The sequence below is a fragment of the Calidris pugnax genome, unplaced genomic scaffold (genome assembly GCF_001431845.1).
Source record: "Calidris pugnax isolate Ruff unplaced genomic scaffold, ASM143184v1 scaffold470, whole genome shotgun sequence".
Taxonomy (NCBI): Eukaryota; Metazoa; Chordata; class Aves; order Charadriiformes; family Scolopacidae; genus Calidris; species Calidris pugnax.
In genome coordinates, this window is record NW_015092761.1 from 819,051 (window position 1) to 830,177 (window position 11,127).

Below are 11,127 nucleotides of genomic sequence, written 5' to 3' on the forward strand. Positions count from 1 at the left end.
AGTTTCTCTTCGCCCACTCGTTAGTGCCAGATGCAGCATGGGCCATCACCAAGGGCACTCATCACTGCTCTCCTATGGTCAGGTTGGGTGTTTAGTTGTGACCCTGTCCTCCTGTAGCCAGTCACCTTCGTGTCACCTGTGAATCAGAGCTCTGTGGGACACAGTCACCATAGGAATAAACAGCAAAGACTTCTAACTGCTGGACTCTGACAAGCATTGCTAAATGGCTGTTGGGGCTGCTTTAAGCAGATTTCAACTTTTGCTAAAGCTTCATAGATTGTTGTGGCCCCAGTAAAGGGCACCTCTGCTGACCTCATGGCTGGAGGCACTGACGTCCTGTGAAAGAACAGTTGGAATTTTTGAATGTGAATAGACTGACCCAATTCCCTCACCCTCGTTCTCAGCAACGGCTCAACTGATTTCAGTTAATCTTTCCAAAAACACTCACCCCGAGGCAAAGAGAAATTGTAAGTCAGATAAATTTTGGCAAAATGATAAGAGGACAAATGTAAGTGTTTATAATGAAAACCAGTGATCAGCATTAACTAGAAGTCTCCCAACTGCTGTGCTGTGTTGTACCCCTCTAGCTCAGCAAGGATTTAAGCTGTGAAGGGCGTTGCTGCCTGCAGCAGATGAGCCTGCACTTGCAAGTTTTGGTTTATGCAGAGTGCTTGGCCTGAGTCTCACAGAACCACAGATGAGTTGTCCTGGAGATGGTTTAGTCCAACCCCATGCTCAAAGCAGGGCCAGGCAGAGCAGGTTGCCCAGGACCATGACCTGCCTGGTTTTGAGCATTTTCAAGGATGGAGACTTCAGAGCCTGGTAGTTCCAGTGCTCAACAACCCTCACAGTAAAAATATTTGGACTTGTGTGTCAGTGGAATGTCCTTTATTTTAAGTTATTCCTGTTGCCTCATGTCCTGTCACTGGGCACCACTGAGGAGAGTCTGGCTCCATCTTCTTTACTTCCTACCATCAGATATTTATAGATATTGAAAAAATCCTCCCAGAGTCGTCTCTTCTAGAGGCTGAACCATCCCAGCACTGGGATGTGGCCTCGCCAGTGCTGAGCAGAGTGCTGCCATTAACTGATGGTGATGCTCCCAGTGCAGCCCAGGCTGCTGGTGGCCTTCTTTGCTGCAGGGCCACATTCCTGACTCATGGGCAGCTTGTCTACCAGGACTCCCAGGCCCTTTCCTGGGAGGCAGAAACTGCTTTCCAGGCAGTTGGTCCCCAGCGTGTACTGGTGCATGGCATTATTCTCCTCAGGTGTAAGACTCAGCATTTTCCTCTGTTGAACTTCATGAGGTTCCTCTCAGCTCATTTCTCCAGCCTGTCCGGGTCCCTCTCAATGGCAGTGCACCCATCTTTGAGTATCATTGATGGTCCTGTGAAAGAGTGTAAGGGGGTAATAGTCTGAAAGCTGGACAAACCTCAGCAGCCTTTCCACAATGTCCTGGATCCAAGCTCCCGGCATGCAGGGACAGCTGTCCTCTGCAACAGGGAGTCAGCTACTACTGTCACTGATATCTCCTGTGCTGCTGCACGGCACGCGCTCCATAGCCGTGGATGCTGTGATGGACAGAGTTCTCAAGCCCTTGTCTCCTACCTGGACACTGAACCTATTCTGTATCTGCAGATCTTCAGGGGGAATGGAAGCCTTGCTCTCATTGCTGGTGGTCACAAGCATCCAGCCTTGGCCATGGTGGGAGTCTCTCTTTCCCAAGGACTCTGCCTGCCTTATATACTGTTGGGAGCTGAGGCTCCTGTTGTATCTGCAGGGTCTCGGAGAAGGTCCGGTTGGTCTCTTCATTGTCTCTGAAGCTACACAGTTTGCTGACCTCCTACTGTAGATCCTTTAGATGGTGGCACAGGTCCTTCACCAATGCACATCTCCTACAGGCAGGGAGACAGTCTCCAGCCCTGGGCTCAGTGAGAGGCTCCAGGCACTGCCCAGACATGAGCTGCACTTTGGCCTCAGCTGAGGCTTCTGCTTTGCCAGGGACAGTTTCTCCAGATGGTGGCAGGGAGAATGTCTCATGGCATGTCACCACCATTGCTAAGCAAGTGTCCGCTGCCTCCGGCAGAGCTGTGAGCCCCAGCTGTGTGCCTTCTCTTAGCCATTAAGATACCATCCATCTAATCTTGCTTACATTTAATGTAATTTCAGTTGGATACAGGAGAAATTTTCTTAATTTTTAATGTGGCAGACACTGGGGATCCTCTGCAGGTCAAGAGGGATGTTATTGCTGTCCAAAAGCCCTTTTGGGCCACACAGTGATGTTCCAGCTCTTCTCCTGCCTGGGTGAAATTGATATAGGTTTCCAAAAGCTTTAAAAATAATTAATTACTGGATGAAGGAAAAGCCAAACCTCTCTCCATCTCTCAATTGGCTGAATCATATCTTAATTTGTTGTGTGTTTCCCTGCTGTGAAAGAAACTGTGATTACATTTGCAGGCACCATGTGAAGTCAAAAAAAGACTTGCACTGCAAAGTAATAAAGGGGGAGGGGAGTGAGGGGAAGGGAGGGGAGGAGTGGGATAGGATTTTATGTAACATATATTTGGACATTTTTGGAGTAGACTGTCAAAGAATCCAGTATTCTGCCCTGGCATTCAAGTGAGAACAGCCTTGTCACCTCGAAAAATCTACCCCATGAAGATCAGTGAGAGAAAAGAGAAACCACGCTGGGACAATTGAGGGATGCTCATGCTTGCTGTCACTCGGATTCACATCTTTTCCTCCAAGTAGCATTTTTACATTAGGGGAGATGAGGATGAAGGAATATGCAACAGAAAGTGTTTATGAAAATCCAAAACTCATAAAGAAATCCCCAGGGTGTGACTACCTGTGGCTGTGTGGGGTGTCATGCCCTTCCACGCTTCCTAGTGTGGCCTCTGCTTTCAAGAAGGCTTTGTGCAGATGAAATAGTCATGACTGCTAATTATTGCCCTTTCTCACTCAGGGAGAACTGACCATGACAAGTGACATGGAGAACTTGCAGAATGCCCTCTTCTTGGACATGGTGCCAGAGTCCTGGGTACGGTGGGCTTACCCTTCCACAGCCAGCCTGGGCACGTGGTTTGCCGACCTCCTCGCTCGCATCAAGGAACTGGAGGCCTGGACAGGAGACTTTTCCTTACCCTCGGCAGTGTGGCTTGCTGGGTTCTTCAATCCCCAGTCTTTCCTCACAGCCATCATGCAATCCACAGCGCGAAAGAACGAGTGGCCTTTGGACAAGATGACCTTGCAGTGTGATGTGACAAAAAAGACCAGGGAAGATTTCAGCAGTCCTCCTCGGGAAGGGGCATACATCCATGGTTTGTTCCTGGAGGGTGCGCGCTGGGATGTGCAGGTGAGCTCCCCAAGGCTCTCCTCTTGAGAGAGCAGCCATGGGGGTTATGCCCTTATTGCTTGGTACTGCACTCTGGGGAGCTTCTCAGATGGGTGCTCACCTAAAATAGTCATTAGAGCTGTCTCTTTAGGAATGGGGAAGATGGGTCCCTCCTCTGCAGCCTAGAGTGGGTGTCCAAGGTGGGCAGATGAATCACCCCTTGGAGTTGTCTGTTTCATGGCTTCTTTTTCAAGGAAGTTCAGGGGGGCCAAATTGGAGTGACACATCTAGTTTTTACAAAGAGAATCTCAACCTTGGGGTACATTGACTGGGCCGTGGTTGGTGTCATGGTGTTTCTACAGGCAGAAAACATGGGGTCCCTTTGGGTCTCTGTTGTCCGTGCACCTATGCATGGCTGCAATTTCGCTGTTGCCTCCAGAAGGGACATGGCAGATGTCATTATGTCACCTCTTTAGCAGCAGTGAGAAAGGATAGGACTCCTACATGTTCCCAGAGCTGAATGGGTGGGATGTACCACATGTAGACCACTGTCCTTCCTGCTGTTGGGTGCCGCAGCCCGTCCTCTGCATAGACAGAGCCTGTGGCCAAGAATCAATTGCAACCTTCAGCCACCTCTTTAGGGTGGCAAATAAAGCTCGCACAAAGGTCTAACCTGTATGGTCACCACAGGCTCAGGCTGATGACTCCACATGGTGGGGACAAACAGACAGTGTGGGTGCTCTTCTTCTTTCCCCTTCGGGATGTGGCCCAGTACCTTCCAGCTGCAGCACAGCCATCAGAACCGTACCCCCAGCCAGGCAGCTGAAGGAGAGGTGCCCACTTGCTGTTTCCTGCCATGGAGCTGTCAGTGCTCCTCTTCCAGGGTATCTCTCGAGCAGCATCCCAGAGGAGGAGGATGGTCCCTGTGGTCCCTTCTGACAGCTGTCAGCCATGAGGAGCGCAGTCAGCGGGGCGAGAGCCATCAGGCAAATCCCCACCAGGCTCAGCCTGGCCCATGGTGCCCTGACTCCCCGTTTGTGCTGCCTGTGGGGATGAACTGACAGTGATTCACGCAGCTCCTTCTCTGGGCAGCCAGGGCCATGCTCCTGCTGCCAGGGATCGGTGAGAGAGCGAGGGCTGGTCAAAGTGGGTCACCCAGAACTTACTTATCTGTGTCAAATTTACCCCCCTGAAGGAGGAGACTTCTATTTCAGAGGTAGATCTTTAGTGTCATAACCTTGAAGATCCTCCTTGATCTGTTGTGGACCTTGGTGGTAGGATGCTGAGGAGAGGGGCCATGCCTGTTAGACACCGTATCCCAACCTGACCTTGCAATCAATGCAAATCTAATACTTTCCACTTAGGTTTCTGCTCCCTGTCTGAAATAATTTTCCATGAAGGGTAGGAAATTAGGCAAAGCTTCGAATTCACTGACACAGCATCCAGTGCATTTTATCACAAATACTTTGGAAGGTCAAGGCTCCACTTTCTCTCTGGAAATGGGTTGCCATTCACATTGGGTCTGGAAAGCCACGGTCAGTCAGGAACATTGGCAAATGCTCTGCCAGAAGGTTGCTGTAAAGAACTCAGGTGAGTGTAAGGTCAGGTCTCCTGTCTCACTGGTTTTGGCTCTGCTGATAGCAGAAGTCACAGCAGGAGAACAGAGATCAGCCCAGTCCATTTCCCAAGTCCTGGTTCTACAGCCTGCTCCCATCTCCAAGCCTTTGGGGTGGCTGCCATACAGAACCCCTTGCAGGTTTTGGAGATCCGAAGGAGACCCTTACCACCGGGAGCACTGGATCTCAGCTGCCCTCAAAACCAAACATTTTAAGCTGATGCTAATCACCTGGCCACAGCAGTACAGAGAAAGTTTAAAAAAATTCCTGATCTCAAATATCAAATACTCTGTTAAAGATAGATTCCAGAGGCTGCTGTTGTGTCTTCTTTTACCATCATTCCCACCAAATATGATAGTAAAAATGGCTGGGTTCTGTGTAAGTTTTACCCACCCCAAAGTGAGGGTGAAGAGTGAGAGGTTTTTGTGGTGCAAAGCCAGAAATCTTTTGGGAAGCACATGGCTTCTCCCCTCGGCCTCCCTCTGATCATTCCTGTGGGTGACTGCATTCAGCAATGAGGTTTGTCTTCAGAAACCATCCAGACTTCAGTAGATGGTGTTTCTCTGGTTTCATTTTCCTTGTGATTGAAAGATACTGAGCAATTACGTTTTCAGAACCATTCATAATCTCTGGGTATCATGCTTCAATTTATTTCAGAAAGGAAAAGAATATTTTCATATGTTGCTGCTCTGAAATATCACTGAAATATCATTTCCATCTAGTGGAACTATTCATTTTACCTGTAAGCCAGGGAGCACCAGTATATATTAATGGACGCAGCAATTTTTAAAACAGGTGCCTGGTTCTTTTGGGTTTTATACGCCTTCCAAATTAATCCTCTGATAAGAATGGCAGTTCATGTTTAGAAGAACTCCACTGGGGAACACCTCCACTTTTAAAAGAATATTTCACATTTAGATTGTGCCTCCAAAAAAGCAAAAAGTCCCTCTATGTTCCGCTACTCCCATTTTTCTATTTATTTAAACATTTATGTATGCCCTTGGGTGTCTTAAATTTATAAAGCATTCCTTACAAAATATCAGGCAGCTATTCGATGAAATGAAACCAAACAGGTTATTTTGGGTCCAAATGATCTGTTGCTATAGGACTTACAGTCACTGGGATTTGGTGAGAGATGGTTTGTCCAGTGACACCGTGAGACGTTGTATCTCAAGCCATAGAGGCTGCTGGCTGGTTCCTGGCTTCCTTGCTCCCAGCAATGGAGAGTTTGATGCCAAGCGTGTGCCTGGCAGCTCACACGGGCGCTGGAGTGGGCTGGGACGGGGGAGAGGTGGGTTTTGCACCACAGGAAGCTTAGCCAGGTGTAGATGACACACCACCTTGTTCTTGGAAGAGACACACAGTTCCCAGTGTCCTGAGTGGTGGCTGAACACTGAGAGTATTGTGTCTCCTTCGAACCACACCAGCTATGGTGTGGACTTTTTAAAGCTAGTCCTGTGTAAAGCACCAGTCTTAGACCAGCAGAGAGGCTGAGAAGAGCAGATCTGTGTGGCAAGGAGCAGTCACATTTATTTGATGGCTCAGGTAGCTTGGTATCTTTGGGGACACTTGCACACCACCCACTTTTATGAGATGCTCCCAGCAGCAGATGCAGATGACAACATCAGTGTGTTGCCCAGCCCCGGCACAGCCCCATCCTGGTGCTACAGCCCCAGGCATCACAGCTTGCCATGTTCTTCTGCAGTGGCACCAGGTACATCAAATCTCTCACATCAGAGATTGAAGATTTTCCTGGAGGAGTGAGCTGAGACATCATGTGAAGCCTTTTCCTGCAGATGTCAACTGTCAGCAATGCCCATATACTTATGAGCTACAAGAGCCAGAGTAGGATGTGGCTCGAGAGAGGGCTCCAGTGATGACCATAAAATGCAGCCAAGGAGGGGAGACTAGCAAATTGTGCTGTGAACAGCCAGTCTCTTATTTATGGATGTTTTGAAAAATTAATAACTTGGCAAACCCTTTTCCATCTGTATCTCAACTCTTAAACTGCTCAGTGAGAAAAATTCCTCTCTTATTTGGCTTTACTGGACAGCACATCATTACATGTTCTTCACTTCGTGCTCCATGGATGGCTCTTTTTCTCATTCCCCATGTCTCGTTGAAGCCACTAATCCCAGCCATCTCTGGACCACCTTGGAGCCATGGTCCCTGCTGGCTACACCAATGGTCAGATCACCAGCCCCCTTCCCTGCAAACAGAGGCAACTCTATTGTGAGACAACCAAGCCATGCTGGAGGTCTTTAAGCCAACTGACCCTGAGTTAGCCATGGTGCAGGTGCGCCAGGGCTGTAACACCTCCAAAGGTGGTGGGTGGGAGGGGATGCTCCTTTACTGCCTGTGTATTTGGGTCCATCCATTACTGTCCCTGGCTTGTGAGAGCTGCTCCGTGTCTTTGCACCCATCGATACATGGCAGCAAAATATGCCCAGTCTTCAAATTGCCTGTTGAGAAGGTAGAACAATTAGAAGAGAAGACTTCTTCAGTATTAGGGACCTGAGCTCTCTGAGCACAGAACTGTGGCTTTCTACCAGGCACGCTGTGCCAGTCGTTAGTGAAAATTGCTTTCGGAGTAGAATTAATCTCTAGTGATGAGAGCGATAAAAAATGCAAATGCAAATCAGCCCAGACATAACACAATGATATTTTCCACAGAGGTGGTACCTCAGGAAGATTTCAACTCTCCTTAACCCAGAAATAGGTAGAATATGTCTTGACAATTTGATTGGAAGAACTGTCAGCAGTAAAAAAAGAGATCTGGTCAAAATCCAGCCTCAGAAATAAAAGATGTGGATTTAAAAAGACTGCATAATAATGCTTGATAAATAGCTCCTTTGCAAGGTATTACCAGAATTATTTAATGTTTTTTCAGGACATTGGAAATATAAAATTCTAAATCACAGTTGGATTTATCACAGCTCAGTGTAACAGATGGCATTACTACAATTAAACTGAGGTGTGTCACAGGAGGGATTATTTTTCTTCACTCATTTGCAGAACTAAATAAACTACTAGAGAGGTTGAATCTCATCCTGCAAGTCTGATCTAGGAGCATTTGGAATAATGATGATATGTGAAGCCAAGCTACAGTAAGAGGCAGTTTCTTTATCACTGAGAAGTTTTTATTTCTGTTTCTGTATTTGTTTTCATGTGGCCTCTCGAGCTTCCATTAAGCAATTTTGCCAGCTTTCCTGGAAACTGATTGATGTATTGGGCATCTTACGGTCAGAAAGAGAAAGAGAAGTTGCCAGAGAGACCCCAGTTAGAGAAACAAGGTGCTGGTTTCCTGCCCTGACAGCGTTCATCCTTCTCCAGGGTCAGACAACCTGCTGAGGGCGAGCACTGCTTTGAAGAGGAGAATGTGGACTTGTTATTTAATGATAATAATCACTCCCCAGGAAGAGTCTGAGGTCACACCTGGCTGGTGTGAGCCCCCGTGGGAGTGGAAACGAGCCTGTGGTGCCTTTTGGAGCTACACAAAGTGTTGCACAGACAAGTGTATCCCAGGTCATGCTCAAATTGTGGTGGAGACTTACTTGGTGCCTTTTAGACTCTTCCCCACCAGGTGATTGGTGTTCTCTGTCCAGAGCCCTCTTCAGGTGTCCACAGTTGGTCCTGGCACAAACAAACTGCCCACGGGGTGGTTCTGCTCTGGCAAAATCTTGACTTAGAGCAGCATAAGGATGATATGGCTGGATGTAGCCAAACATCATTCTCCTGCAAAGTCCAGCTCAGGTGTGTGGGGGTTTGGGCATCTTGTGAGAGCAGGCATCTCTATGCACCCCTTGAAATAATATACACTGGAGGGAGGCTTCTGATGAGAGAGGATAGTGTTTGATCCAGACCCTCACCTCAAATAGACTCATCCACCCTATCGATCTCAGGAAAGATGCTTCACTTGCCCAGTGAGTCAGGCCTGTATGAACATTACAGAGGACCGTGCGTATTGGGATACAGCTGATGGATATCTTGGACACCTCCCTAACGCTTTGTCTTCTTTCCTTTGCAGACTGGGATAATCACAGATGCCAGGCTCAAGGAGCTAACACCAGCCATGCCTGTCATTTTCATAAAAGCCATTCCCTCTGACAAGCAAGATACCCGTAGCGTGTACCCATGTCCTGTGTACAAAACACGCCAAAGGGGCCCAACTTACGTGTGGACATTCAACCTTAAAACTCGAGAAAATCCTTCCAAATGGGTGCTCGCTGGTGTGGCATTGCTGTTGCAGATCTAGGCTGGCCAGAGGACCACTTCATTTGCAAACCCCTAATGATGTCTTTCTTAGACAATTAAGAAAATAATATCCAGAGAGCAAAGCCAAGCTCCATCTCTCTGAGTCCTGGGCACTTGGAGTAGTCAGAGCCTGCAAGGAGGTGACAGGAGCAGAGGGACCAGATTCCTGGCTGCTGCAAATCCATGTCCTGTAATTCCTACACCATAACACCAGAAGATCCCAACCCATGGCCAGATCCCGTGAGAGTGCTGAGCTCCAATCTGAATTTAATGTTTATTTCTCTTTTGTGATTCAAAGTAGTTTTAAAGTCAGTGGCCTTCTCCAATATCCTTAGATCAGTGACCTGTGCAATTCTTTAGACCTGGTTCTTTTCTATACCTGAGTGTTTCTCTGTCATATGCGTAATGTCGAAAGTTGGGGGATCAGCAGATGTTGTGGATATGAACTGCTTCCTGCTAATATTCCATTAAATTTTATAAACAGTAAAAATACTTTTAATATCCAATGTGCTTAATATAATCAGTAAAAGTACAGCACAGGGATTATAATATTTCATAATGATGGAAATGCACTAATAAAAATCATTATTCCCTGACTAGTCTCTAAAAAGGACTGGAGTCCTTTATCAGATGTTTGCTCCCTCTATGGACAGTGCCTGCAGGGTGAGGTGGGACGGACGCGGCCTTTGGGGGAGTTGCACTTATCGTCACGAATGCGGTGGGTGAGAACTGCTGTTCTGAGCCCCAATGGACCAAAGGGATGTTCCATACTCTGTGATGTCAGGCTCAGAAATAAAAGCTGGAGGAAGAAGAAGGAAGGGCAGCACATTCGGAGCTATAGAGTTTGAATTCCCAAGTCACCAGATGGAGCCCAGCTTTGCTGGGGATGGCTGAACCTGCCTATGATGGGGAGCATGGGTTGAATTCCTTCTTTTGCTTTGCTTGTGTGCACAGCTTTTGCTTTATTTGTTAAACTGTCTTTATCTCAACCCACCAGATCTAGCACTTTTACCCTTCTGGCCCCCTCTCCCGTCCCACTGGGAGGGAGGGAGCTAGTGGAGGTGTGGTGTTTGGCTGCCGACCAGGGTTAGACCACCACAGCTTCTGTGGGCAGTGTTTGGTTTCGCAGCCTCATATCAAACTGAACAGCTTCATGGGTGGCCTCAGCACACACTGATGGGAACATGGTCACCTGTCTGCTAGGCCAACTTTCGACAATCCATTGTTCTCCTACCCAGAGTAATGTAGGAGGGTAAAGTCCCCAGGCTTTGCAGGAGTTCCACAGTAACTTGGGTCTGTTCCTTGGGCTGCTCCTCAGTCTGAGGAAAACAACAGCTGTCTTCCTGCAGGGATGAGGAGATGCAAAATCCTCGTCTTTGCAGTCCTGGAGAACAATGACCTTCTGGACCAAGGTAAAGTGGGAAAACATTCTGGTAAGAACTTTGTTTAATTGCCAGGCAGTGTCTCCAAGGCACAGCCCCCAGAAACTAATGATGAAGAAGCTAGTTATGGCTTAGTGAAAGACCTCTACAAACATCTAATGCAAGGGAGAGAGACGTCTTAAGCTTCCTGTCTTAAAATGCCTCAACCCATAAATGAGGTAACAGATTCTGTAGATTACCTCACATAATGAGTATCTGCCCTAGAAGAGGTCTGTTACCTAGGGCAAGCTATACTATTAAATTAAATTCCTGCCAATTTAAATGAAACCTGCCAATTAGATGCATGATGTAAATTGGTCACTTCCCACAGCTTTGCAAAGTTGGGTGCATTAAATTCTCTATGTATTTCACCAGGCAGGAGACTTAGTTGCATAAGCAGAGCACTGATGAATTAAACACATAAAAGTAGGGCCAGAATATGCAGTAAGTACATTGTGTTCCAGAGAACATTCCTGGATTAGTCCTTCTTTGGTGTTTCTTT

At 47.5% G+C, this 11,127-nt stretch overlaps 1 protein-coding gene across 1 annotated transcript in view; it reads left to right on the top strand.

Moving 5' to 3' along the window:
* DNAH9 (dynein, axonemal, heavy chain 9) overlaps positions 1-9,738 on the top strand; it is a 257,020-nt gene extending 247,282 nt beyond the window's left edge. Inside the window, exons 68-69 of the mRNA XM_014962673.1 lie at positions 2,966-3,355; positions 8,978-9,738. Of these exons, the coding sequence (XP_014818159.1) occupies positions 2,966-3,355; positions 8,978-9,205 (618 nt within the window). The 3' untranslated portion in view covers positions 9,206-9,738. The remainder of the gene's footprint in view (positions 1-2,965; positions 3,356-8,977) is intronic.
* The last annotated feature ends 1,389 nt before the right edge of the window (positions 9,739-11,127 follow it).